A 26,797-nucleotide genomic window follows, 5' to 3' on the forward strand; every position below is an offset into this window, starting at 1 on the left:
GCAAGCTGGATCTTTTCGTCATTCCGGTGGTTATGCTGTTGTACTTGCTCAGTTTTCTGGATAGGTGAGTTCTGGATCTTTTTGCTTAACACGGTCTTTTGGGGCTTGACGGGACTCGGAGTCCGCAGTAGCTTGTACGAAGAACTTACTTACGCGATTGCAGAGTCAACATCGGCAATGCGCGTCTCTATGGATTACAGGAAGACCTTAACATGGGCGATTCTCAGTTCCAAACTGCCGTCTCGATTCTGTTCGTTACCTACATCCTGTCTGAGGTACCATCAAATCTGGTGCTGAAGAAACTCACGCCCTCGCGATGGATAGCCTTTATCACTGTCGCATGGGGTATCATCGCGACCTTGACCGGTATTGTGCAGAGCTATGGCGGTTTGATCGCATGTCGTCTTCTTCTTGGCGCCGTGGAAGGAGGGTTATTCCCCGGGATGGCCATTTACTTGACATTCTTCTACACCAAGCGCGAACTTGCTCTACGCATCGGATACCTCTTCGTCTCTGCTGCCCTGGCTGGAGCCTGTGGTGGACTACTTGCGTACGCCATCGGACATATGGATGGTACGGCTGGCCTGCGCGGGTGGCGCTGGATCATGATCATCGAAGGTATTCCTACCTTCGTCCTGGGTATCGCGACCTGGTTCATTCTACCGGACACCCCGGAAACTGCCTACTTCTTCACCGCTGAGGAGAAGGCTTTCGCCGCCGCTCGCCTCAAGCGCCAGACGGGGTACACGAAGAAAGCAGCGGAGTTTCACTGGGAGGATGTAAGGAAGTGCGTCAAGGACTGGAAAGTTTGGGTATTCTGCTTCGCACAGTTCGGAAGTGATACCATGCTTTACGGCTACTCGACTTTCCTGCCAACGATTATCAGGTCAATCAACACCACCGCCAGCAGCGCCATGATACAGGTCCTTACGATTCCATGCTATGCACTGGGTGCAATCACTTATCTAATCGTTGCGCGCTTCTCTGATAAACAGCAGAAGCGCGGATTCTACAGCATCTTGCTCGGTGTTGTAAGTATCGTCGGATACGCCATGTTGATCAGCGACGCCAGTTCAGGCGTTCATTACGCTGGCTGCTTCCTTGTCGCAATGGGCTTGTATGTCTGTGTCGGTCTGCCGCTGGCTTGGCTGCCTACGAATTTGCCACGATATGGAAAGAGGACGACTGCGACGGGGTTGCAGTTGAGTATTGGTAACTGTGCGGGTATTATGAGTGCTTTTGTAAGTTTACCAGTAAATGCTAGACGACATGTGCGAAACGCTGCTAACGAACTGTTAGATTTATCCCACGGCCGATCGCCCTCGCTTCGTCAAGGGCCATGGTATTACGATGGCTATGGTGGCCTTTGCTTGCATATGCTACGCTGTTATGTGGTTCCATCTTGGGCGCATCAACTCGAGACGTGAGAAGGGTGAGGAAGAGCATCTGATTGAAGGGATGAGTGATGAGGATGTTGCAGAGATGGGCGATGACAGCCCGAGATTCAGATACACGATCTAAAGAAATACGGCACTGAAGTTATGAGCAGATGCTAGCCGGCATTGATAATGCTCTTCTTTGGTCATTAATTCTATGCCCTTACCCTAATTTACCATATGCGTGCAAAGTGGCCGGCAAAAGTCTGAAGCTGCAGCAATCTACAAGAGTTCCTTTTCTATGCAGTACCCTACTCTCTCAATGTACCATGAAGAGGCTCGCACAATATATCCTTTGCCAATTCTCTGTAGCGTTTGCTGACACGCTCTTCGCTAGCCTTTGTCAATATCCCCGCTGTTGCTGGTACCTTTGGTCGTCTCCTTGTTATCCCTTATGCTGTAGGTCTCTGGATATGCCAACCAAGGAGGCCTGACTAGGTTGTAGCTGCTCCTGGGGCGAGCGATAGGGTCGGATCGGGACCAGGATACTCGTGGTGTTTCATCCATGCACTGAATGGAGATAAGTTGGTGTACTGTTGAGCAGTTCTATCAGTATGCTACAAGATGTGAGGCGATGGGATACTTGGGTGACGGAGAACAAAACGAATCTAGTGGCAGTACGCCACCCAACTGTTGATGATGTCTCGCTATGCGGTCACGCTCTTCTTGCCATCAGGTATCTTAACGTAGTACGCTCCTTGGGTATGAGGATCAGTCCATGACCTGATGTGCCTATTTTTGCCAGACCATCCAGGATGTGTCCGCTTCGCCAGCAAAGCAGCCAGCAACTCCTGGGTGCAGTCTTTGCCTGCATTATCAATGATATCAGAAGCGTCCCAACTTTCATCCGCTATCCAAATCCAGAAATCCAAGAGCAGCTTTCGCATCGGATCGCCAGCCATAGTGCCTTTGTACGCTCTATAAATTTGGTACGTGATGTGCTCGAAGCAGAGTCCCACAGTTATGCAGTCGGTAAAAACCTTCACGACAGCATTCTGGTAAGTTGGATCCATCATCCTCCCCCCGAAGAGGTACTGGTCTATAATCTGGCGCGGGCAGTAGATGTTGTTGCCGGAACAGAGAGAGACGTCGCGGATGTTGCGATATGTTGCGGTGAGGCGTCAACGTGAGAGTGGTCAAATAGTCCTGAGATGGCGCAAACAATTCCTACACTAGCCTGCATTCGCCAGACACTCCGGAGATCTGACGCATCCGCGACGCGTGACATGAACCGAACTCCTCCCAACCGCAACGCCATTCATCGGTTGTATCGACACATGAGTTTGTTAGACTTCAGTAGAAGACAGTCTCTACAACGGTCATGGCATGTGTCGTCATACAGGCAAAATGTTTCGGAACACGACCACAACGCACAACGGCCCAAATCCGACATACGTTATGCCCCGTACCGACTGTCCGTGCTCGGTGAAACGAGAACACAGGGGGGAGGGTTATCTCGGGACGAACGGCCGTTTTGGGGTTACGTGTCAACGCCACATTGCCAAAGTTGCGCGAATGCTAAAAGACATAGAGACTAGAACAGGCTCGCGGCTTCGAGATTGTTTGAATGGCTGATACCGATAGAACATATTTCCGAATTCAATCACCGATCTTTCGTCTTGACGTCGATAATCGGACCATGCATAATTATTACGAGATTGATAGTATTCCTCTTCTACGCAGCACCCTTCTGAAACCACTTCAATCCTGCCACTTCCCAATACGCCTCCACAAAGGCCTGGGGGTTATCGCGTACATACTCATTACAAGTAGCAACGCCGGTTTTCTTGGCGCAAGACTTATCCCACTCAGCACCTGCCCATTCACCGCAAAAGGCGGTGTTGAAGATGATCTGCAGATCTTTGAAGCGCTCAGAAAAGTCGCAACCAGCACCGCCGAAATGTGCTAGAGGTGTGCCCCAGGTTGATGGGTCAGGTGTCGTGGTGTTTGAAGAGAAGTTCTCGGTGAAGCCCCGGGAGTCGCGGGGGAAAAACCACACCGAGATGCTGCTGGCGGCCCATTCAATGGTATAGACACCACCCTGAGCTTTGTTGAAGTCGGTACCGTAAGAGGGGAGAGGCGTGGCACCAGTATTGTCGGAACTGCCGCTTCCGCCGCCACTTTGAATACTGGGTATAGTGTCTGGAGCGTGGATGGAGCATCCGACATTCTTCTCTTGGCCTGGTGCAGTGACATCGCAGTCATCGGTACTCATAAGGCCAGTAAATGGGGCATTGCTGTTGCCACCCACAGCACCAAATCTTCCTCCAGGCGCAGTCGAGTTATCAACAACACAGCCTTTGGTTGTGTGTAAAGTGACAGAGTTGCTTTCGTAATCGTTAACACCCTCGAGGATATCGACTTCCCCGCCGTTTGGCCATTGCACTGAAGACGATAAAAGCCAGAACGCCGGCCAAGTGCCGCATTCTGAGGAAGGCATATGACGAATGTCTGCGATTAGTAGTCCGTGATTCCAGCTTTTTTTGCTCTCAAGGCGAACAGAAGCGCGGCCAGTAGGGTCTTTAGTGGTGTAGTCTGAACCTATGAACACGGATTTTGTGTCCTCAAGGTAGCCTACTAGGCCCCGCTTGGTCGCATCTTCGTGGTTCTGATAGTTGACAAATCCTTTGGTTGGGTCGGTTTCATTGAAGAAATCAAAGGCGGAGAAGAAGTTCTTGTAACTAAGATCGTCTGTTAGAGTGTACTGCCTTCTGTCATTAGTATGGTCTCCGTGCGCATCTCCCAAGATGGCGAGAGCCGCCAGGGTCATAGTAAACGATATTTCCGAGCGCATGTTTGCACCTGCGTTTGTTCGGCAAAGGTTCGTGGTAACAATGAAAAGTGTGTGAGAGAGGAAATGATTTTGTTCTATAGGTCAATTGTATTGACCATGAAACAGTGATGCAACATTGTGGGAAGTTTGGCGTAATCCAGGAAGGACTGGTTATACCCATTCGAAAGGTGGAAGGCGTGCCAACACAATGCCACGCTTTTGCTGTTGACTTCACGGCTGCACAATAATATAGCGCTAACCAAAATTCTCCATGCTTCTTTATTATAGCTGTAAGCGAACAATAGCATCGTGTTGTGAAATTGAAAGTGCTACGAAAATGACGGTTGACGTGGTGTTGAGAGAGCATTCCATAGGGTAAGGCAAGAGAATTGTCTTTGGTTGGGCTTACCATCTTCACTTATCGACATCACTCAAATGCAGAAAAGATGATTAGCAAGACCATAATCATTCTTCAAGTGTCACTAAAGATAAGAGATGGAGGCAAAAGAAGCAGTGGATATGGAGTAGCCCGGCTATCGATTTAGTTCAAGTTGTGTGTGATATCTCGATAATATGTAGCGAGATATGTCACTCCCGGATCGATCGCCCAAAATTTGTCGGATTTTCTCATTTGCTCATTTTCTTGTTCCAAGGGTTCTGATTGGATAGGCGTGATGTAAGCTTTAAAAGTCGTGAAGGCATCTGCTCCGTGTGGTTGCAGTAACGTTGAAGGAGATTGATGGAATGCTTTCAACTAAGGCATCGCCCTAGGGATCACCAACAACCAATCTTGACGGTACACTCAGCGATGCTCCTGTGTAATGTACTCGTCGAACAGGCTTGGCATGTTTTCGGCAATCGTGGTATTGTCACTATATGCGAGTCTATGAGAAGATGCAATTAGTATATCATATCCATGGCCTTTTCAGATGTCTGGGGTTATTCTTACATGATCTTCGCGGTTTCGTCCTCAACATCTGTAAGCTTGTATGTTATACCGTCTCCCAGAGTCATAAGGTCTGGCTTCCAGATGCAGTCTTCGCTGTTGAAAACAGTGTCTTCCGGACTCATCTTGCTGGCAAAGCTGTATCCAGCACCTGTGTACAAAAAGTTGTTTACGGCTGCGCAATGGCAGACCGTGCGTGTGCCATTCGAACTCCAGGCGTGAACCAGCGTTTTGCACTTTCCATCTTTGTGAGACCGAGCCTGCAGGTTCCAGTCTGTGGAAATAGCGTTGAACGACCAAGCGTAGGATATACTGCCACCGGCATAGCACTGGTTGGTTTTGGCGTTCACATATACCCTCTTAGTACCTCTGCAGTGTGACTCGCCGTGCGACTTGATATCGACAGCTGATACTGCAGCAGCGAGGGCGAGGATGGTGTTGAGGTGTTACATATTGAACAAGCGAGGAGAGCAATGATGTTATAGGGTTTGATGAAACTGAAGTTTGTGGACTAGAGATTGATGATGCGAAGAGGATGCCTGCAGCTCACCCTTTTATACCTGTCTTTCCCACACCTAGACATACGGGAGATGGTACACATGCGCGCTCTGTTACTCGGTGTACCCGATGTAGGATTCGAAGCTCTACATGGCGGTAAAATAAAGCGGTTTGGCTCCATGCAGTACAAGCAAAATAATTTACAACACGAGCTTGAGGCGAGAGGATGTCGTTCCTTCGTTCCTGGGCTACAGCGCACACGGAAGGTGAGGGAAGCAAAGGTAGTGCGCTTAGGGCCGGGAGCTTTGATGCTTGAACTCTTCTTCGAAAGCGGAAGGCGTTCATTGGGCACGGCCTTGTCAGGTCCACAACCAGACCCACTGTTATGGGGTGTAGTTGAAGACCGCGTCGAGCGTAACTTTATACTTGTCACCAGTGCTTGCCAACGCAACCCAAGAGAGTAACGATCTTTTACTTGGCTTTGCATACCCACTGCTGGATAAAACCAGGAATTTGATTAATCATAACGTATGACCTTGGCTTGTTGAATATTTGAGCGCAAAGGGCATTGGCAGCCAGTGTGGTCGGCCTTCTCATAGTGTACATCAGCCCGGCACGATCGAGCAGAAGCTTTCCAACGCACAGCAGACAGATGAAAGCATTGAAAGGTACAGCGAGGCGTATGTGGAGACCATCGCTTAGATTTGGCGGACGCGCGAGTTGTTTTAGCAGACATGACCGAGACGACGGCCGTACAACCTTGGAATGCAGGGAAGCGGACCTGGACCCTATTACCAGTGATCAGGCCAGCCGGCTGCCCAAGATCAAAGGACTTACATGCGAGAGCCATGAGGAAGATTAGTTGGAAGGGTTTGACGCAGACGACGGATGCGATGCAAAGCGGCTAGACTACGCTCGAGCAGAAGGATTAAAGGGCCACGTATTGCAGTCGATGTTGGCGTTCTGGGTCGATTTGTTGGAAGACAGGGACTGCAAGAGCGCTTTGAGTGGTGATATTGCAGTGTCGTAGATCAGCACGGATAGCGGGTGCTTGAGCCCCTTGTCATGCTTGCTAGAAGATTAAGTGTCTGAGGTCATGAAACGGATGGCTTGACAATTTTGGGGATCGGTATGATAGCGAAAGTTATGCCACTGAGAGGTGACAAATATCGTAACTAACTATACTGAATTAGTTAGCTATGTCTGGCGATACACAAGAGATACCCACAAGCCCCGTTCGCCCACCATCAGATCATATTGCTACACTTTCCCCACCATCCTTTTTACTTTTGGGTACTATCTTCAGACTGAAGTCCACGTGTGGTACTCCTTGATGTATGCTACTCGTGCTGACGATGTCAATATCGCCGCAGACGTACTTCTCAACGTTGTACTCTGTAAGCCCACCGCTCACTTCAACGAGGAACTGCTTCCTGTCTCCAGTACCCCGTCCCCACTTATCCTTCAGGTCTTTGGCAGCAACTTGGACACCTTCGGGGGTGAAGTTGTCTAACATGACGATGTCAGCGCCAGCGGCAATCGCCTCGTCTGCTTCATCGAACGATTGACATTCAACTTCGACTTTGATTGCAAAGCCGCCAGCTGCTTTAGCTGCTCTGACAGCATTGGTGATGCTTCCTGCGGCAACGATGTGGTTGTCTTTTAGCATCGTCATTGCACTAAGATCAACTCGATGCGCGTCCACGCCCCCCACCAGCATGCCGTACTTCTCTACAAGTCGGAAACCTGGTGTAGTCTTTCTGGTGCCAGCAAGAATGTTTGGGTAGCCAGCTCCTCGTAAAAGAGTAAGTAGGCGATTTGACTTGGTGGCGATGCCGGAGCAGCGGGCGAGGGTGTTGAGAGCCACGCGCTCGCCGAGAAGGAGGTGGCGGACTGGGCCGCGCACAGTAGCGCAGTGGGTTATGGGTTGGAATGAAGCACCTTCTTTTACGTGCCACTCTACGCTAGTAATTGTCAATATTGAGCTTGGTAATGTAATCCGCTGAGATGAACGCACGTGCAACCTAGTTGTCGGAACACTTCATCGAAGAACGGGACGCCTGCTACTATGCCCTGTCAATGTCAGTCGGTACTTACAGTATTAGACAACACTCACTTCACTCTTTCCGAGTAGCTTCGCTTCCGAAAGCTCCTCGCCCACTACGAAACCACCATAATCGAAACTTGGTGTATCCTCTTCCAGCCATTCCGAGACTAATCGCTTGTATGTTTGTGGTAGGAGGTGGGCTACAGCGCCATGAGCAGGGGCACCTTCGACTTTGGCCATGTTGATTATCAAGTAAGACGCGTCGTGATTTGGGTGGAATGTGATCTGGGGTGTGAAGTCTCGAAGTCAAGCGGTTGTGGAGGTGGCGTGGTGAGTTGATCGGAATCTCCGTCGGAACTTATCGATTATAGCCGGCAACACCCGCGCATCGGAACGCGGCTGGGAAACCAACCTTGGAAGCTTGCGATGCTTCCTACACAACCCGGAGGTCGTCTTCTATACTGATGTAGTCTACGACATGTCTGAGGGCATAGAGCAGACATGCTCATTGCTCACATGCTCCCCCGACCATATTCATTCAATCGCGCCTTTGGGTCCGCTGTTCTGAACGCGTCTAACAGCTTCTTCTCCGTCCCGTTCTCCTCGCATCGACACCATTCACAACACTTCGTCGAAGACTATGTCACGCACAGCGCCCTCGTCGCACATCCCCCGAATACGGAAGTCGCTCCAGCACCTCGCGCAGAGACCGATCTCTAGTCCAGGCCTCGTGTGCCGACAGCCCATCGCCAGTTAGCAGCAGCGATCTCATCGAGCCCTTCGAACAACGAACAGCCATAAGTCGAGACCGTCGATCGCAGCATCTATGGTTACAAGGGGCATCAGTGCGGAAGCCCTATGGCCAGCGTCGACAAGGCTAATACCAGAAGAGGGATGCTGTCTATGGAGCCTTGGCCGAGCACGAGTGATGCCACATGCAATCTATAAGGCGATGGGGCTAGATACCCTTCCCACAGCCTGGTATTGGGGTTCTCCAAGTATCTTGCAAGGGAGCGGTAGGCGACGTAGTCTTGACTGACAGGTACAGTGATGTCTGCCATACGGGGTGTTGTGATGCTTGGAATGAGCTGAAGAGACCAAGGAGAATTGTACGCTGGTCTTATGTACATGAGACTACAAGCTGGACAATAGGCTACCCTCATGACCGTAAAAGCACTTCGCCAGGTCATCACGTTGGCATGCATTGGACGCACTGCGAGATTTCAGTACGTTGTATTTCAGCGATATTGCGGCTTTCATAATGAACCTGTGAGTGTAGACCATCGCATAGAAGATGGCGTCATCGTATGCGTATACTAGTTTGGTTCCAATCCAGAACCCGAATTATGGGTTTCTTTGCTCTTTGTGTTGTTCATGACAGTTGGATGATAGTGAAGTTAAATATTGAGAACTCTCAGTCTTCTGAACCTCCTATCATCGCTCGCTGTCGCCATTATGGGCACCATTCTCCTCGCCTTTTACTATTGATGGTACTTCCGCACCGTTCATGATATCGCCGAGTCGTACGCTCTTTCGAGTTGTTCGTTGGATGCAGCGCTCGCACTTTTCGTCGATTGTGATGCTCTTTGCTTCGTTAACTGTGCACCCGATGCCGGAGTACTCATAAGCGGTCGTGGACTTCAGGTGTCCGCAGTAGAAGTAAACGCGGTATGTTGTGCACATGCTAGGCTCGCGTGGTAGAGGGAGGCAGACAAGTAAGTTGGGGGCTTGGTGATGACAGAATTCAGGCAGTGGACGGCGTTTGTGGGAAATAATCGTATGTAAAATGCAATAGTTTTGCAATTGGTTTCCTTTGTGAATCATTTACCAATGTGACACGTTCTGCCTAATATGACGACGAGGCTTCACTTGGCAAGGTTGAAGCCGTTGAAGACTCTCTGAGTGACACGTCGTTGATCATTCCAAGATTGTAGCGTACATGCTCAAAATCTATACAAAACTTCATGTCTACTACCCATATCTTAATCGCAAACTGAGATCGCTGGACACCACTACCCAAAATCATATCGTCGGTCATGTGTACCAATCTCGTAACCACGTACGACTGTGGCCATGAGAGCAAGAGCAACCTCTCCTGTGGGGAGAAGAGATGCAAGAAGACTGCAGAACATAATAGAACAAGGCAGTATGGATGCAGACCCTGTGTAGCGGAGCTCATGCATCGCCTCCGCCGCGAACGTGACGAAGAGCAACAGAAAGCTCGAGATGCTAGGAACGCGTGTGCTAAGATGCTCCAGCAACGGAAAGGTGAGCGCGAACAGGACTCAAAAGTAGCAACAGCAAACCTCTGTGTTCACGTCGATCTCGAAACAACATTCACTTGCGGGCATCAAGATCTAACGACATGGTCCTGTGCCGCTGCCAAAACCGCAGAAGTTGCCAATCACCAATGTGTTTGGAGAAAGCTCGAGAACGACAGGGACGAGAACTGCGGGGAATATCTAGAGCAAGAAGAAGCTAATCGCGATGAAGCCTTCTCGCGATTAACTAGAGCTCACGCTGCTGAGACAGACACAGTGCATGAGTTGAGAGAATAGATGGACGCGCTGGAAGAAGAGAGAGATCAGCTTGCAGATAGCCTGGATCTGGTTGAAGATGAGATCAAAGCAACTCTGGAAGAGCTACTGTCAGATGGACAGCGCCATATTGACGAAATCGATGCTCAGCCTGACGTCTTGGCGGTAGAGCAAGCTGAGTTCGTCCGACAGATGGACGACCAGAATATAGCATTGGAAATCGCAATTTTGAAGCTTCGAGAAGGGTTGCAAACAGCTCTCTCTGAGAACAGTGAGCAGAACTCTCGACCTGCAATCGATTATCACGAAGCTGATCTTTCTGGGATATAAGTTGCTGAAGGCGATGATCAAGGATGGTCACATGATCGAATAGCCGAAACCGAGGATGATCGCGGGAACAAACCCGCCTTTGACACGACTGCCGTGTTCCATCAGCTACCGAAAGGAAAGCCGGGGAAGCCACCCAAGCCGCCAAAGCCCACGCAACTATAGTATCATCAGCTTCGAAGGTGGATCTGGATGACGCGCCGGTAAGACCTAATGAGATTAGAGAAGTGATGAAGGAGTTGGTGGAGACGAAGGCGAGACGCCAGAGGTAGCGTTGCCGAGAAAGGACACCCGTTCCCCGAGTGCGACTGTGGAGGTTCATGGATTCGTGAGGGGAAGTGGCCCTTGACGCGATGATTAGTGGAGTCGTGGGTCGTTGATACAGCGCTTCAGGAAGTTGAGGCTCTGAGGACGAGGCTCTGGATATGATCGGCGTTTTGAATACTGCAATTGCGAATCCTTGTCCAGTTGAAATTGTTTGATCTTCTGTAAGTCGGTATGTATCTATGGAGCTCGTAGTGTTGTGAAGATCAGTATTTCAGCCACGTGGCGCGACAGCTTGGCAAGAGCGTTCTGTTTCCCGACGCCGGCGCGCATCCTGCTTCGCTGCACTCACAGCCATCTTCGGCCACCGAGTCCCGTCTTTCGAGTTCGGAAAGCTTTGCATTCTGCGTTGATGCAAGCCATAATTCGCAGCTACTACACGACTAGACCGAGCCGGAACAGTCCAGATACGAGACTGGCCCACTTTGATGGACCCTGTACTGGCTGAGAAGCTCTAGGGGTTCTACTTGTGAGTACGCGTCGGTGGATTTCCTGCGTTGTGTTGCTCGCAAAGGAACAAAGAAATCAGGAAAATCCACCGGACGACACACGAGCCACGAAGGATTCCGGGTAAATTGCGGGGATGTTATTGTTTGCATGAGCAGCAGAGGTACACTATGGCCTGTGGAAAAAGGCTGCCAGTCGCATCACCTTAGACGTCGGCGACAAGGATACCAATTTGTCTGGAATACTGTAGACCGCATGCAATCCTGCCGCGCTGATATGCAGCAGTCACTCACCTACATTGTTGGTGCGGCAGCAAAACTTATCTACGGTGGATAAATGTTCTGTCACACAGTACGCCCGTAATCTGACCGCAATCCGCCATACCCCAGTTCAATTCATGAGGAGAAGAACTCCATGACTACAGTTTGTTAACATCATCAGGAAACACTGAAAGGATGCACAGAACTGCCGAAACGCGTCGTGAGCTGCTAGCAACACCAAAGTTCTCGTCCCGCTTCGCCAAGCGTGGCGTTTCAAAATGACCACAATGAAAGCATCCGCCCGTCGCCCTCGCGCGCTCCACGAGTCAACCCATGTCAGCCAAGAGAACGGCCCCGCAACACGCCAACCAAAGAGGAGGCCGTTGATAAATATGCGGCGTTATGTAGGGTTCTGTATCGACTCGGTAAAATTTCCGCACCGACTTCGCTCCCTGTTCAATCAAGCCGCCAGCTGGAACGGGATAAGAGCGCGCGGCGGAGCGGACATCAAGCTAAACATGGTGCCGTATTGCCATCCTCTGAAGGCTGCGAAGTAACTGCCGATTCCCTCTTCCTGGCTTTCGACTTGCGACCCAAGACACAGACGTGCGACGAGTAAGCTGGTTCGGATACCGGAACGTATTGTACGTTCTTATATGGGCTGTGCTCTTCCCCAGATTCCTTTCCCCAGACTTTCGGAACGTGTGGGGCCACGACAAGACGAAGAGATTTCGACTCGCATCCTTTGAATCTCGAATTCGGCATCCTACTTGGACAAGATGGCACAAATAGGACTGGCATCGATGGGTACACGCTTAAACCGCCCCACCCCTGCTGAGCTGGAGAAGGGAGACAACGTTCTTTGTACGTTGATTACTGGCTTTGTCGCGAACGTGTACTAACGATTTTGGTAGTCGAAGAGGCCAATGGAAGTGACCGATCTACAGACGGCGAGTTCACCTGGACAGCTGAGGAAGAGAAGAAGGTTCGACGCAAACTTGACCGAGTAATTGTTCCGCTCACGACCTTTCTGTACCTGCTATGTTTCCTCGATCGGTACGTATCAGCTCAGCATGCGCGAAACTATTCGCTAACCCACTAAAAGTGTAAATGTTGGAAACGCGCGCATTCAGGGTATGGGTGAGGATCTGGGTCTCAACACAGGTGTCCGGTTTAATTGGGTAACTTCGATCTTCTACATTGTCTACATGTTCGTCGAAGTACCGAGCAACATCCTTCTCAAGAAACTTGGCCCGAAGTACTACTTGCCACTTCTCGTCTGTGGATTTGGTTTCGTCTCACTATGCAGCGCCTTCGTGAACAGCTTCGCAGGGCTGTTGGTCGCAAGGGCCTTCTTGGGTGTGTTTGAAGGTGGTGTGATGCCGTAAGTACCTTCTATCGTTTCCCACAGCGCATGCTAACCATTGGTCTGCAGTGGATTGGCGTTCTTCATCACATGTTTCTACAAGCGCAACGAACTTTTGTTCCGCATCGGTATCTACGTATCCGCAGCCTCAATGGCTGGAGCCTTTGGTGGACTGCTCGCTACTGCGTAAGTCCTGTCACATTCTCGAGATCACATTAAAGACTAACTTCATTACAGTCTCGCTCGTATCCCACCATGGGGAGCTTCGACTATGATCATCCATACCTGGCGTAACATTTTCTTCTTCGAGGGACTTTTTACCGTCATTGTCGGCCTTGCTGCTCCCTTCCTTATGCCTCGTAGCCCAGAAGAATGCTGGTTCTTGAACGAGCGCGAACGGATGATTGCCACACAAAGACTTGTGCTGAAAGGAGGAGCCGATGAGAACGAAAAGACTGAAGTACACCACGTCAAGCGGGCCGTGATGAACATCACAAACTACTTCTGTGCCTTTGGTTTCTTCTTCATCAACATCACTGTACAGGGTATCTCCCTATTCATGGTAAGCCAATATTCTTTCCATAACCTATGGTTTACTAATATACATTACTAGCCCACTATCCTCAGGGATCTCGGATGGACGGCCACCAAGGCACAACTTTACTCAGTACCTCCCTATGTATGTGCTTGCTTGATCGCTATCGCAGTAGCTTTTGCATCGGACAAGACGAACCGGCGTGGTGTTTACCTCGCTGTCTTTACGCTCCCGGCTATTGCGGGCTTCTCCATCATGAGATGGGCGACGGAACCCAACGTCCGATACGGCGGTATCTTCTTAATCACCATCGGTGCATTCCCGGGTGGTCCTGGTTTCCTTGCGTGGGCGGCGAATAACGCAGCAGGTCCTGCTGTCCGCTCCGTCTCGACTGCTTACGTTGTCACACTGGGTACCGCTGGAGGTATTCTCGCGACTTGGTACGTCAAATTATGTGAGGGATTGAATCAGATCCTAGGCTAATACATCACAGGACCTATACAAGTGCTGACGCGCCACGATACCCAATCGGCCACACCATCAACTTGGTTGGTCAGTGTTGCGTCTGTGTTCTCGCTATATTCGGTATCTGCTACTGCAAGTGGGAAAACAAGCAGCGTGATATGGGCAAGCGAGACCACCGCTTGGTCGGCAAGACCGCTGCTCAGATCAAGGATCTCGGATACAGACACCCCGAGTTCCGCTACATGCACTAGGCGTGTATGTTCACGATTCGATACGACCTCAACACTTCGTTCGTTTTTACTTTGCTCGATGTTAGCGTAGGGCATTTGGGAATTCAACTTTTCCCTTGCAACGTGCCCCGTAATGCATGGGCATCCGAACTCTTCATCTACTTGTTGTGATGGTGAACTCTGCGATTGATCTTGGAGCTATTGACAATATGCGGTCTGATTATTAGCCTACTTTGTTTCGGCAGATGCTGGACGGTAGCACATGATTCATAAGAAGGTTGAAGTCCATTGGTTCCTCTGTCGACAAGAGTATATTGCGATGTGTATATGGTCTGCAGTAGACTACTTCGGTGTATGCCAAACCGCCAAGCTACTTTACCGATAGTTCCCAACTCAGCTCACATGTCCGTTCTGGAACTGCGGTCATGAATACATAAGATGTCAAAGCGAAAGCTGAGTGTTTCTCAGATGCAGAGATCTGATTCCTCATCATGCAGATACTGATCACACTTCTGGTAGCCGCCACGGTGGTCAAGGCACATTGTGAGTTAGCATCAAATGATTTCCAGTGATATGAGTCTCATACGAATAGACACCTTTCCACGTCTTGTCATTGATGGCAAGCCAGAAGACAAAGACTGGGCCTCGACCCGCGAGACCAAGAATGCGAACACCAAGCAAGGCATTGAGGTAAGATAGTATTCGAATTACTACTGGCTCATGATGTGTCTATGACTCTTACTTTGGCCAGAACCCCACGGTCGCGGACATTCGCTGCTACACCTCCAAAGCCGCACCAAACGTCGCAAGCGTACCGGCCGGATCAACTATCCACTACATATCCACGCAGCAAGTCAATCACCCGGGACCGACGCAATACTACCTTGCGAAAGTTCCTGATGGCAAGGATGTGAAGAGCTGGGATGGGAGTGGCGCAGTGTGGTTCAAGATCAGTACCACGATGCCGAGCGTAAACGCGCAGAAGCAGATGAGCTGGCCAGGGCAAAGTGGGTTGATCTCTTATACTATCCGACATTGACTTATGGTGTTCCACAGATGAATATGTTACACCTAACACAACGGTTCCTGCTGCCACGCCTCCGGGCGACTACTTGCTCCGCGTTGAGCACATCGCACTGCATATGGCTATGCAAGCGAACAAAGCGCAGTTCTATCTGGCTTGCTCGCAGGTCAAGATAACAGGGGGAGGAACCGGGCTGCCGAGCCCGCTAGTTGCGTTTCCGGGTGCTTACAAGTAAGTAAAACTGATGAGTATCAGAGACATACTAACGCGGGCTGCAGAAGTAATGACCCGGGAATTCTTGTCGACCTGAACAAGTATACAGTGGCACCAGAGACATATCAGCCGCCAGGTCCGGGTATTTGGCGCGGTTAGGAGGACACGAGTGGATGTGACTATACTTCCAGTGGAAGTGTTTGTAGATACTAGAATGGATTTTTTTAATTTGATAATGTGTTCACTACGATCACAACGTAGCCGTTCACCATTGTAGGAGCTGTGATTGCGATGATTGCAGATCAGCCCGTAAAGACCCAAACATAAGGGATCCATGGATTGCGGCTCGTTCACATGCGTCACTGGTGGCTCGTGCGGAAAATTGCGGCATCGCGGGGTGATGGGTGGGGCACGAAATTGTTAGATCGAGTCAACGCGGAATTGAAAACCCACCTGCCGCCCCGTCCACTCTTTCCTTCTTGTCTCTCGCCTTCACGATGTCGACTACTGTGGTGCTCGGTGCACAGTGGGGAGATGAAGGAAAAGGAAAATTGGCCGATATCCTGGCCCATGAGTCGCAAATCTGCGCCCGCGCCCAGGGCGGCAACAACGCCGGACACACGATTGTCGCGAACGGTGTCACGTACGATTTCCATATCCTCCCGAGCGGTCTCGTGAACCCTGGCTGCATCAATGTCATCGGAAGTGGCTGCGTCGTTCACGTACCCAGTTTCTTCAAGGAGCTGGAAGCGCTGGAGAAACACGGATTGAAGACGGACGGAAGAATATTCATCTCGGACCGCGCCCATGTCGTGTTTGATGTGCACCAGATGGTGGATGGTCTGGAGGAGGTGGAATTGGGTGGTGGCATGATTGGTGAGGAGCACACGCGCCTGCTGTGGACTGACGTGCTGATGGCGGGATGCAGGCACGACCAAGAAGGGTATCGGCCCAACCTACAGCACCAAGATGACCAGGAGCGGTCTCCGCATGTGCGACCTCTTCGACGAGCAGATCTTCGAGACGAAGCTCCGGAGGTTAGCCAATTCGTTCCAGAAGCGATATGGCGATCTGCTCAAGTACGACGTGGAGGAGGAAATTACAAAGTACAAGGTAAGTTACAACGGGTTCGGGATATAAGGTACAAAGATTAACAACTTCAAAGACTCTGCGCGAAAAGCTCGCTCCCTATGTCGTCGACCAGATCCCGCTCCTCGCATCGGCAAAGGAAAAGAACGCCAAAATCCTCGTCGAGGGTGCGAACGCGCTGATGCTGGATATCGACTACGGCACATACCCCTTCGTCACGTCATCAAACACTGGTCTTGGAGGTGTCATCACAGGTCTCAACTTGGGATGGCGGTCACTGAAGGAGGTCATTGGCGTGGTCAAGGCCTACACTACCCGTGTCGGATCGTGAGTTGCATCGCACCGAAAGACAGGATTAGAGGCTAACATGTAGTAGCGGACCCTTCCCTACCGAGCAGCTCAATGAGGTGGGCGAGAAGCTCCAGTCTGTAGGCCACGAAGTCGGCGTAACAACCGGTCGCAAGCGCCGCTGCGGCTGGCTCGACCTGGTCGTTGTCAAGCACTCGCACGCGTGCAACGACTACACTGCCATCAACCTCACCAAACTCGACGTTCTGGACGACTTTGACGAGCTCAAGGTTGCGACATCCTACTCGTACAAGGGCGAAGTGCTCGAAGGCTTCCCCGCGAACCCCGAGATACTTGCCCAAGTCGAAGTACAGTACGACACGCTGCCAGGTTGGAAGAAGCCGACGACTGGCGTGACAAGCTACTACGACCTGCCCAGCCAGGCGAGGAGTTACATTGAGTACATCGAGAAGTTCGTCGGAGTTAAGGTCAAATGGATTGGTGTTGGTCCTGCGCGCGACCACATGATCACCTTGTAATAGGATTGGTGAAGAGGCGCAGCTTCTGATACCATTGCGCTTGTGCGGACATAACGTCTGCATCCCGAGCGAGAGGTGATGGGACTGCCGCCGATAAGTCCACATGTAAGGACACAAGGCCTTAAAACCATAGAGCATAGACAAATCCCAGCCATACTTGATTCATGCGCGGCTTAATTGCATCAATTGTGCGCGCAATGAGGGCGGCCTAAACAGCTTGAGGTTGTGCCGGCTCCCGTCTGCGGCCCCCAACGACCAGTAGGCGAGCATGTGTCGCAACCAAAATAAAGACGCATGCTTACATACATTCGCAGACAACATGGTAATTCCGACTGACGATATCTTGAGGACGAGGCGACCAGCGCGGTACTTGGAGCGGCATGAACAAGGCCCCTCAGGCGGCCAGCCCCAGCCTTCCTTCTCTTGAGCTGTGCCGGGATGCCGCCCGCTGGCCGTGCGAAACCCCCGAGCAAGGGACCGAGTCTTGGTAAACGTCATGAACCTCTGCTTTCACTCCGGCTACACGGAATTAGGCCTCTAGCTGCGCATCAAGTCCTAAGCTCCCGCAGCCGACGCAGGTCCACGACAGAATACTAAAGAAGCTGCTTGCGCCCGTTGCTTTTCGGTCCCTCACGCAACAACTGCATCGCAACAGCGCGACCCATCCACAACAAGGCCTACTACAACACCAGCCAAGACACCAAACATGTTCACCAAGACCATTCTCAGCGCGACTGCGCTACTTGCGGGTGTTGCGACGGCGGGATCCGCGCCTGGCTTTCCCATCGACGTCACTCAGAACCTGACCGTGACGTACGGCAACAATACCGTGTCGCCCGGTGGAGAGCGCATCTCTCGTCCCGGTACGTTCCATCCGCTCTCGTCGCGGCGCAGCTGGGCAGAGTGCAACTAAACCACGACAACACCAACTAACATTCATCTCCACCAGAAACCGCAGAACGCCCAACCGTCTCATCGCCAGTATGGTTCGCCGACGAGCGAGGCCCCGGCCAATGCGTCCTTCTCATGGTTGACCTCGACGTGCCCCGTAACAACTCACGCGTCCAACTAGTCCACTGGATCGCCACAAACGTCACACGCTCAGTTCCCATCTCCGCCAACACAACCGGCTCACCGCTCGAGATCCCGTCGGACAACCCTGTCCCGTACCTCCAGCCCTCACCTCCAGTGGGCGACATCCCCCACAGCTACACATTCATCCTCATGGCACAACCGCGCAACTTCAGCATACCCTCCATGTACGCGGACTTGGCGGATAACAGAGTAGGCTTCAACGTCAGCCAGTTTGCGGCAGACGCGAACCTGACAAATGCCCTTGCGGCGACCTGGATCACCGTGCAGAACCTTACTGGCGTAGCGACCAACACAAGCTTCCCGCCCCCAAGGCCAAGCCCCACGGGAGACGGTGAAGGCTCGAGCGGCCCTTCTTCGGGTGATGCCAGTGGCGCCATGATTGGAGGTAGGACATTCTGGACGGCGGTTAGTACTGCGGCTATGGCTGTGGGGTTTGCCATTGCTTTGTAGAGAAAACGTTTAGGATTAGGAGAGGGACAAAATCAGAGCACGTTGAGAAAACGATAACAAGAGGTGGTTGATACGTGAAGATAATACGAGGTAACGATAGATGAATACATATGGATTGCATTCGCACACCAGAGTACAAGAAGCGCATGGGAGAAAACTGGATAGATCAGACTGACCTACAACCAGAGAGTGGGAGCCCTCCCAAGGCTATTGTCTGTGTTCATTCAAACTCGACCCGTTGATTCTATAAAATTCAGATGGCAAAACGAGAGTGCGCACACGACACAGCAAACACGAGCTGAGCTTCTACCATCGCATACTCACAGAAGTTGCGAGGCTGACGTATTGTTTCCCTGCGCTACGTCAAAGCGCGAGTCTGCTGACTGCTTCTGCGCACCACAATCTACACTTCCAGTCTCATGCTCCATTTTCTGCCCTTTTTGCACAGCTTGCTTGATCAGATTGCCTTACTTATCACACCGGTTTGCTTTCTTCCTATATTACGTAGCCCCTCAAGCTCGCAACCTCCATACCAGCTTGCATCAGTCAACTCGTTTGATACTCAAGCACGGCTCTACACAGAACCACAACACAAGAACGATCAACAGTTCAAAGTGGGCTCTAGGCGGCGCGAATAGCGAGAATGAACCTGATGCCCCCGTCGCGCCAGCAAATGCGCCTACAGGTCCTCGCGATTCCCAGCCGCGAGGCCGTCGCAACGAGTCTGTGAGGGGAAGGCAGGGAAGAGGCAGAGGTTCGGGAAGGATTGAGCGCAACAGCAACCGCCATGGCAACGACAATGGCGCTGCAGAACCTGCGCCGAATCGCAGCCCCTCCATCAACGACGGCAGGTGTCAGTTTGAGAGTGGAAGACTTAACAGTGCGAGCGCCAACGCTGGTGGACAGACATCGGGTGAGGACTTCAACAATGTCTCCGCCCACTCGCTCTGCATCATCAATCTCTTCCTCTAGAGACATGTTACGTTACGCGGCTCAAAACCAGTCTGGTCAATCGAACCGTACGACAGCTACTCTACGACCCAAGCGTACTGAGACCCAAGCAGCCGAACCCACTCCAACAGAAGTGGACACAGCTACTAGACCTCATATCACCGGAGCCGCGGCGAACACAGACCTGGAATCCCGCATCAAAGCACTCGAAGACCAACAAAACAATACCCGCGACACTGTAGATGCCTTGGAGCAACTCTACATCCGTCTCAAAGAGTCCGTCAACCATCTGGAGTATCAAAGCACACTGCAGCCAGCTCACCGACAAGCACCCTCTTCATCAACTACAGGTTTGCGGACCCCCGCAGACGATGGGTCTTTCAATGTTCCCCTACAGGGTGATCTATCAGACGAGTCGTTTGCGTTCATAATGAAGATGTTCGCTGGGCAAAAGATCAACGCAGACCACTGGGAGAACGTGGTATCGCACTATCAAGGCTCGTTAGTAATCTGCTCGCACTACTGCCTTCACTTTCACTGTTTCACACCATGCAAACGAATTAATAACGCTTTGCACCCGCTCTCTCATCTTTTCCGCTGCAGTAACAGCTCACTCAAGGCTTTGGATTGATCTCAATCAACTATATTTTGTAGTTAGCTCTATTGATCGCTAAAGACAGTTGAGACTTACGGCCTTGCTTGTGTACACGACCTTACACATTGTCCTTATACGTTAGTCTATACTTTCAACTCAAGCACAGAAGAACAGCTAGTGCTTCGATAGGGCATTATTCATACACTTCATTCACGTACTGTCAAATCTAGATCTTCATACCATCCAGAGCAGCCTCTAGATCAATGATCTCCTTCGCCTTACTACTACCCGCACCCTTCCTCTCTCTGTACTGCTTGGCCACAGCCTCCATCACCTTGCCCATCTGCGCACCCTTGCCCTCCGCCTCGAGTTCCTTCTTGACACGCGCAAAGTTGGCTTTGACAAAGACCTGGTATTCGCTCTTCTCTCTCTTGCCATCCTTGCCTACAGCAGCACTGGCGCCAACGCCCCTGGGAGTGGGTTTGGTCTGCGCGAGCTTGCCCTTGCACTTGCCACACGAGTGGCGCGCCGGATCGATGGATTTGGAGTGACGCTTGAACTCGTAGCCGCAGGAGACGCACTCCCAAACGTACTTGTATTCGATCTGGTAAGAGTGCTTCGTGGTGACCTCGACGCCTTTGCTCGCAAACGCGACGGTAGCTTTGCGACCCCACGACTTGAACTCTGCTCCGTGAGGGTTGTTACGGACTTCGCTGATCATGAACGTTGTCAGATGGCAGAACTCGTGCGCGAGTACGTTGTAAAGCCTCTCCTCATCATCGATCACCTTCTCGGCGAGTTCGATGGAACAGTGGTGTCGGATTTCAACGCGCGTGTCGGTGGGAAGGGGGCCGGTTCGGATGCGTATCTGCTCTCTACGCCAATTCGCACGACCGGCTGTTGTTTTGAGGGTCTTGGACCAGACGAGCTTGATACCGCCTGTGGATTTCGAGAGCTCTTGGATGCGACCTGATGAGATTGTGGTGTCGAGCTCGATGAGGAAGGCTTCGGCTATGGCGTGCTTGCGTTCGGCGAAGGCTTTGCGTTGTTCGCGGATCTGTTTGACATTCGGGATCGGCTCAGTCTCTGGTGTTTTCTCCTTAGCTGGCTTGCGACTTGTGGGCTTCTTCTTGGGGCTCTCGATGGGGCTTTCATAACCCTCGTCACTGCTGTCTTCTAGAGCTATACCCTCCATCATTTTGACTATGTCGTCCCTCCATTTCTGCTTCTTGGGTGACACGAGCTGCTTAGCTGGCGAGTGGCGGTCGGTCCAGTCGTTTACAGCTGCAGGATTCCAGAACGCGTCAAGACTTGGTCTTCCGTCTAGATCGGCTGCTTTAGGAATCACGGGCTTCTTCTTCGAGGGCGAGACGAGCTTGGTAGGACTGGGAGGGGCCAGGGGAGGAGTCGCTGGTCGCGAAATGGGCGGAGCTTTACGAGGCGAGCGTTGCTTGGTGGGTGTGGGCGAATACCTAAGGATTGCAAGCGGACCGTTCGACGCTGAGCTAGTAGGCCGAGAAGATGCTGCGAAAGAGCTCGATCGGGCGTGGGTGCGTTCAGGAAGCATGAAGGATACTGGGGCCTCCGGCGAGTCGGTGAGATCGACAACCTCCTGTGCCCAATTTGATATCGTACTATGGCCCTTTCGATGTGGCGGTCGCATGGAAGTCAGATCGGCTGACGTCGGTTTGAGCTCGGGAATTTTGAAAATTGGTTGCTGAGGCTGCTTGGTAGGTTGTGGTGCACTCGGCTCGCTCTCGTCCTCTTCGCTGTCAGACACAACGCGCCGTGCGCGCGGTTGTCGCTGGTTTGTTCTCGACTTCACGACGGGCTCGTCCTCTTCGTCATCCTCGGTGATCTCAATGACTGGCTCAGCGACCTCTTCTTGGGTCTCTGCTTCCTCATCGCCGCACCACAAACTTGTTTCGGCTTCAGCATCCCCCTCTCCGTCCGCGACGATCTCCTCTGAGCTCTCGTGTTCCCTGCTTCGTGACCGTTGTGCGGCCTCTTGCGCCTCGACTTCTCCTACGACATTGATCTTGCCCTTCTTGTTCTGTTTGTTCACCACGCTTCTAGCCAGGCTTTTGGCGTACATGAGTCCATTCCTACTTCCCACATCTGTATCTGTTGTTCCACTGCGCACTCTCCTCTCTCTTTGCTTCTTCTCCGGGCTTGCCAGGCTTTCGTCACTCAGTTTTCGGAGCAGTCGACTATTGCTCTCGACCGGTCGCAATACACGTTGCTTGCGGGGGCTGATTGCATCCTTGGGTGTTGCTATCGAAGGTATGCGGAAAGACTGCTCATCGTCTTGCGAGATGCTGATGTCCTGCGCGGTGCGCCTCGACCTCTTCGGCACTAGTATTGAGCTTTCGTCTTCTTGCGACGATGCGTATCGTAGGGTGGCTTTTCGCGGACTGAATCGGCTTGCTCTGGTCTCGGACGGCGGCATAAAGATACTGGGTTCGTTCGGGCTCGGTTTGCGTAGACGCGCCATGTTGATGATATGTGATATGCAATCTTGTAATATGTAAGAATATTCAAGCTGTTGTGTGCGCGATTGGCTCCAAGAATGTTGTTCGCGCAAGGATGTCCAGACGTTGGAAAACTGCCGAGCGTGTTTGTTATCGGCCGTTGTCCCGGCGACTAGCGGGAACGGGTCCAGGATCCACTCGCACGTTCGCAGCGGTGTCGCACACCGTGCCTCAGCCTGCGCGCGTCATCCTCGGAGGCGCAACGTGTGGAATGTCATAGCTTGTATATTCGAGTTCTAGGAGTAGCCAAGGTGAATACATCTAAGTTTTATTAGTCGTACAAAACAATAAGACGTACCCTAGAGGTATTCGCAGCAGTTGCCTACTACAGCACATGGGCGAAAATCGCAATGTATACTTCACTAAACCTTGTGTCTTTGCATACGCTTCCAAAAGAACCACACGCCTTCGTCAAGCACATTTCAGATCGTCACTCACATCACAGCAGATACAGCTTGTAACAAGAAAAAATCAGTCATACATTGCATGCTAATCATCACAAATACAAGCAAACCCAACTACATTGAGCCCGAAAGACCGACCGAGGAGCTGTTACTGCTGCGCCCGTCTGCGGGCGCCCAGCTCTCTCATCGTATGTCTACTCCACCCCTGATTTGACTTTCATCCCCAATCGTGAAGCATTTGCGGGGTATTCCGTCTTCCGTATTTACATCCGCGGTGGTGATTGTTTTCATTCGGTTTCTCTTCTGTGCATTTACTGCTTAGCGTTCTTAGCCATGGTGTTAAGAGCGCTGCCGTTCTTGAACCACTCAATCTGGCCCTCGTTGAAGGTGTGCGAGAGCTTGATCTGGAAGTCCTTGGATCCATCGGCGGGGTGAACAGTCATGGTCAGGGGCTTGCCGGGGGCGAGCTCAGTTGAGGCCAAGTCAACTCTGTCATTAGGACCAATCTTGTCATAGTCGGCAGGGTCGGAGAAGGTAAGAGGAAGCATACCCTGCTTCTTCAAGTTGGTCTCGTGGATACGAGCGAAGGAGCGGGTGATGATGGCAGCGCCACCCAAGTGCCTGGGCTCAAGCGCAGCGTGCTCACGAGAAGAGCCCTCGCCATAATTCCAATCTTGTCCCAGTTAGCACGGCTCGCAAGTAAAGTGTCAAAGAAATGCTCACCTCCTACAACGACCCATGGGACGCCGTTCTTCTTGTAGTCACGGGCGACATCGGGGACGGCACCGTAAGATCCGTTGAGAAGGTTCTTGACCTTGTTGGCCTCGCCGTTCTCAGCGTTGATGGCACCAATCAACATGTTGTTGGAGATGTTGTCCAAGTGTCCACGGTACTTCAACCAGGGACCGGCCATGGAGATGTGGTCGGTGGTGGTCTTGCCTTGGCACTTGATGAGAATAGGAAGGTCCTTCGCATCCTTTCCATCCCAGGCACCTTGAGAAGTTAGTATGTATCATGCATTTCATACATGAAGTTTGCTTACTGAAAGGCTCGAGAAGCTGGAGACGGTCGGAGGTGGGCGAAACAGCGACAGAGACAGATGAGCGGTCCTCGGGAGGAGCCTGGTAGGTGTCCTGGCCTGGGTCGTAGCCGTTGGCGGGGAGACCCATGCCAGAGGGCTCCTTGAGCTTGAACTTCTTGCCGTCGGCTCCAGTCAGCTCATCGACAAGGGGGTTAAAATCAAGCGTTCCGGCGATAGTCATGGCAACGACAAGGTCGGGGGAGGTGACGAAAGAGTGGGTGGCGGGGTTTGCGTCGTTACGGCCAGTGAAGTTACGGTTGTACGACGAGATGATAGAGTTGGCCTCGCCCTTCTTTACATCCTTACGGTCCCACTTCGAACGAGTTAGCATGTAGATCTTGAAAGGTGAAGGCTGATGGGATAGCCTTGAAGCATACGAGGGCGTTTATTCTGTCAAGAGACAAAACAAAACGCATCGAATACATCCAGGCTACCTTGAAGTGGGGAGGGGGGAAGCAGCTTTGAAGCATACGAGAGCGTTTATTTTGTCAAGAGACAAGACAAAACGCATCGAATAACTACAGGCTACCCTGTCTGGAGTTCAACATACCTGACCAATGCCTAAAGCGAATTAGTACAGGCCTCACATCAGTTCGTACATGGGTGTTACTTACAAGGACCGCAGGCGTTAGCCAATACCATACCTCCAAACTCCTCGAAGGTCTTGAGCTGACCGTCACGCTCAATAGTGGCGCGAATCTGCTCGGAACCAGGGGTTACAGTGAAGAGAGACTTGGCCTTGACGCCGTGGGACATGGCGTCCTCAGCGATGGAGGCAGCACGGCTCATGTCCTCGTAAGAAGAGTTGGTGCAGGAACCGATGAGACCGACCTTGAGCTCCTCAGGCCACTTGTTGGCCTTGACAGCCTCCTTGAACTTGCTGATGGGTGTAGCTAGATCGGGGGTGAAGGGACCGTTGATGTGGGGCTCGAGCTCGTCAAGGTTGATCTCGATAAGCTCGTCGTATTCGGCGCCCTCATCCTCGCGGAGCTGGGCGGCGTACTCGCGGGAGAAGTCACCAATGTCGCGGCGCTTGGTGGCGGCAAGGTAGTCGTACATGCGGTCGTTGAAGGGGAAGAGCGAGGTGGTGGCACCAATCTCAGCACCCATGTTGCAGATAGTAGCCATACCCGTGCAGGACAGGCTCTCGGTACCGGGACCGTGGTATTCGACGATAGCACCAGTTCCACCCTTGACGGTGAGGATACCAGCTACCTTGAGGATGATGTCTGTAGACTACGTTAGCGTGATTGCCCCGCTTCGAAACCCAATATTTCAGATACGTACCCTTGGGAGCAGTCCAGCCGGAGAGCTTGCCAGTAAGCTTAACACCAATGACCTTGGGGGCCTTCAGTTCCCAGGGGAGACCAGCCATGACATCGACAGCGTCGGCACCACCGACACCAATGGCGGCCATACCGAGACCACCGGCGTTGGGAGTGTGCGAGTCGGTACCGATGAGGAGAGCACCAGGGAAAGCGTAGTTCTCAAGCACGATCTGGTGAATGATACCAGAGCCGGGCTTCCAGAAACCAATGTTGTACTTTGCGCACGAGGTGGACAAGAAGTTGTAGACCTCCTTGTTGATCTCGTTGGCGCGCTCCAAATCCTTCTCACCACCAACCTGGGCCTCGATAAGATGGTCGCAGTGAACGGTAGTAGGTGTGGCAACGGAGGGCAGACCAGCTGACATGAACTGAAGAATGGCCATCTGGGCGGTGGCATCCTGGCAAGCTACACGGTCGGGACGGAGCTTGAGGTAGCTGGAGCCGCGCTCAATCTCTTGACCGTGGGGGTCGTCCAAGTGGGAGTAGAGAATCTTCTCGGCGAAGGTGAGCGGGCGGTTCAAGCGGGCACGAACAATCTCGAGGTTCTCGTTCATCTTCTGGTAGTTGATGTAGTGGCCCTTCTCCCAGTTGGTCATCTCGACCTTGCGAGAGAGGGGAGCATCGCTGACGGTGGCCAATTGCCTGCGCGAAGCAAGGCTCTGGCCCAGGCGGCCGAGCCTCGAGAACTTCTGCATGGTGAAGTTTGAGGAGGGGAGTGGTGTGGAGAGAAGAGTGATGGAGGAAGCGGAGGAAAAGAACGTCAGAAGCTGCCTCAAGTTGGGCGATAACTAATGAGGATCACGAGGGGCGTGATTGGTTCGTCTAGCCCCAGCTGCGTGCGGAATACCTCGGCGCCAGAACCAGAAACAGGTCGGCAGCGCAGTCCCGTTGGCCCGCTTCACGTGCAAGGGCGATGTAATGGAGACGCAATTATGGAGAGCGTAATTGAGCTGTGTGCGACTGGCTGCCCGCTGGTATTTCAAGACTTGGAGGCCGCGCAGCCATGTGTCGGGAAGCT

At 52.0% G+C, this 26,797-nt stretch overlaps 10 protein-coding genes across 10 annotated transcripts; 5 read left to right on the forward strand and 5 right to left on the reverse strand.

Annotated features, from left to right (window-relative positions):
• Nucleotides 1–20: 20 nt before the first annotated feature.
• Nucleotides 21–1,802, forward strand: BKA58DRAFT_163649 (major facilitator superfamily domain-containing protein). The gene is made up of 2 exons (XM_046165028.1): nucleotides 21–1,241; nucleotides 1,300–1,802. The coding sequence occupies exons 1-2, from the start codon at nucleotides 213–215 to the stop codon at nucleotides 1,519–1,521; spliced, it is 1,251 nt and encodes a 416-aa protein (XP_046026839.1). The 5' UTR covers nucleotides 21–212; the 3' UTR covers nucleotides 1,522–1,802.
• A 1,309-nt stretch (nucleotides 1,803–3,111) lies between these two features.
• On the reverse strand, nucleotides 3,112–4,206 carry BKA58DRAFT_359954 (mixed-linked glucanase precursor; the record flags this gene model as incomplete). Its single annotated transcript, XM_046168743.1, has 1 exon — nucleotides 3,112–4,206. One exon carries the CDS (start codon nucleotides 4,204–4,206, stop codon nucleotides 3,112–3,114), a length of 1,095 nt encoding a protein of 364 aa, XP_046026840.1.
• Nucleotides 4,207–4,786: 580 nt separating this feature from the next.
• BKA58DRAFT_383768 (uncharacterized protein) lies at nucleotides 4,787–5,430 on the forward strand. Its single transcript, XM_046170208.1, has 2 exons — nucleotides 4,787–5,093; nucleotides 5,159–5,430. The coding sequence occupies exons 1-2, from the start codon at nucleotides 5,031–5,033 to the stop codon at nucleotides 5,375–5,377; spliced, it is 282 nt and encodes a 93-aa protein (XP_046026841.1). The 5' UTR covers nucleotides 4,787–5,030; the 3' UTR covers nucleotides 5,378–5,430.
• A 1,475-nt stretch (nucleotides 5,431–6,905) lies between these two features.
• On the reverse strand, nucleotides 6,906–7,940 carry BKA58DRAFT_314113 (nicotinate-nucleotide pyrophosphorylase; the record flags this gene model as incomplete). The annotated part of the gene is made up of 3 exons (XM_046167457.1): nucleotides 6,906–7,617; nucleotides 7,671–7,726; nucleotides 7,770–7,940. 3 exons carry the CDS (start codon nucleotides 7,938–7,940, stop codon nucleotides 6,906–6,908), a joined length of 939 nt encoding a protein of 312 aa, XP_046026842.1.
• Nucleotides 7,941–10,290: 2,350 nt separating this feature from the next.
• Nucleotides 10,291–11,208, reverse strand: BKA58DRAFT_163803 (uncharacterized protein). The gene has a single exon (XM_046165029.1). The coding sequence runs from the start codon at nucleotides 10,884–10,886 to the stop codon at nucleotides 10,323–10,325; it is 564 nt and encodes a 187-aa protein (XP_046026843.1). The 5' UTR covers nucleotides 10,887–11,208; the 3' UTR covers nucleotides 10,291–10,322.
• A 1,166-nt stretch (nucleotides 11,209–12,374) lies between these two features.
• Nucleotides 12,375–17,344, forward strand: BKA58DRAFT_411078 (Adenylosuccinate synthetase-domain-containing protein; the record flags this gene model as incomplete). Its single annotated transcript, XM_046172271.1, has 11 exons — nucleotides 12,375–12,459; nucleotides 12,510–12,651; nucleotides 12,701–12,979; nucleotides 13,031–13,147; nucleotides 13,199–13,523; nucleotides 13,575–13,936; nucleotides 13,990–14,193; nucleotides 15,853–16,304; nucleotides 16,357–16,541; nucleotides 16,594–16,844; nucleotides 16,894–17,344. The coding sequence occupies 11 exons, from the start codon at nucleotides 12,375–12,377 to the stop codon at nucleotides 17,342–17,344; spliced, it is 2,853 nt and encodes a 950-aa protein (XP_046026844.1).
• A 422-nt stretch (nucleotides 17,345–17,766) lies between these two features.
• Nucleotides 17,767–19,049, forward strand: BKA58DRAFT_163808 (phosphatidylethanolamine-binding protein). The gene is made up of 2 exons (XM_046165030.1): nucleotides 17,767–18,207; nucleotides 18,294–19,049. Exons 1-2 carry the CDS (start codon nucleotides 18,051–18,053, stop codon nucleotides 18,887–18,889), a joined length of 753 nt encoding a protein of 250 aa, XP_046026845.1. The 5' UTR covers nucleotides 17,767–18,050; the 3' UTR covers nucleotides 18,890–19,049.
• A 746-nt stretch (nucleotides 19,050–19,795) lies between these two features.
• On the forward strand, nucleotides 19,796–20,610 carry BKA58DRAFT_383785 (uncharacterized protein). The gene has a single exon (XM_046170209.1). It carries the CDS (start codon nucleotides 19,818–19,820, stop codon nucleotides 20,469–20,471), a length of 654 nt encoding a protein of 217 aa, XP_046026846.1. The 5' UTR covers nucleotides 19,796–19,817; the 3' UTR covers nucleotides 20,472–20,610.
• A 6-nt stretch (nucleotides 20,611–20,616) lies between these two features.
• Nucleotides 20,617–23,013, reverse strand: BKA58DRAFT_383786 (SprT-like family-domain-containing protein). The gene has a single exon (XM_046170210.1). It carries the CDS (start codon nucleotides 22,927–22,929, stop codon nucleotides 20,662–20,664), a length of 2,268 nt encoding a protein of 755 aa, XP_046026847.1. The 5' UTR covers nucleotides 22,930–23,013; the 3' UTR covers nucleotides 20,617–20,661.
• Nucleotides 23,014–23,424: 411 nt separating this feature from the next.
• On the reverse strand, nucleotides 23,425–26,791 carry BKA58DRAFT_383789 (aconitase family-domain-containing protein). Its single transcript, XM_046170211.1, has 6 exons — nucleotides 25,739–26,791; nucleotides 25,066–25,680; nucleotides 25,002–25,012; nucleotides 24,413–24,764; nucleotides 24,094–24,363; nucleotides 23,425–24,043 (listed from the first exon to the last, which is right to left on the reverse strand). The coding sequence occupies exons 1-6, from the start codon at nucleotides 26,472–26,474 to the stop codon at nucleotides 23,682–23,684; spliced, it is 2,346 nt and encodes a 781-aa protein (XP_046026848.1). The 5' UTR covers nucleotides 26,475–26,791; the 3' UTR covers nucleotides 23,425–23,681.
• Nucleotides 26,792–26,797: the final 6 nt, after the last annotated feature.

Source organism: Alternaria rosae (genome assembly GCF_020736505.1).
Source record: "Alternaria rosae strain MPI-PUGE-AT-0040 chromosome Unknown BKA58scaffold_4, whole genome shotgun sequence".
NCBI lineage: Eukaryota > Fungi > Ascomycota > Dothideomycetes > Pleosporales > Pleosporaceae > Alternaria > Alternaria rosae.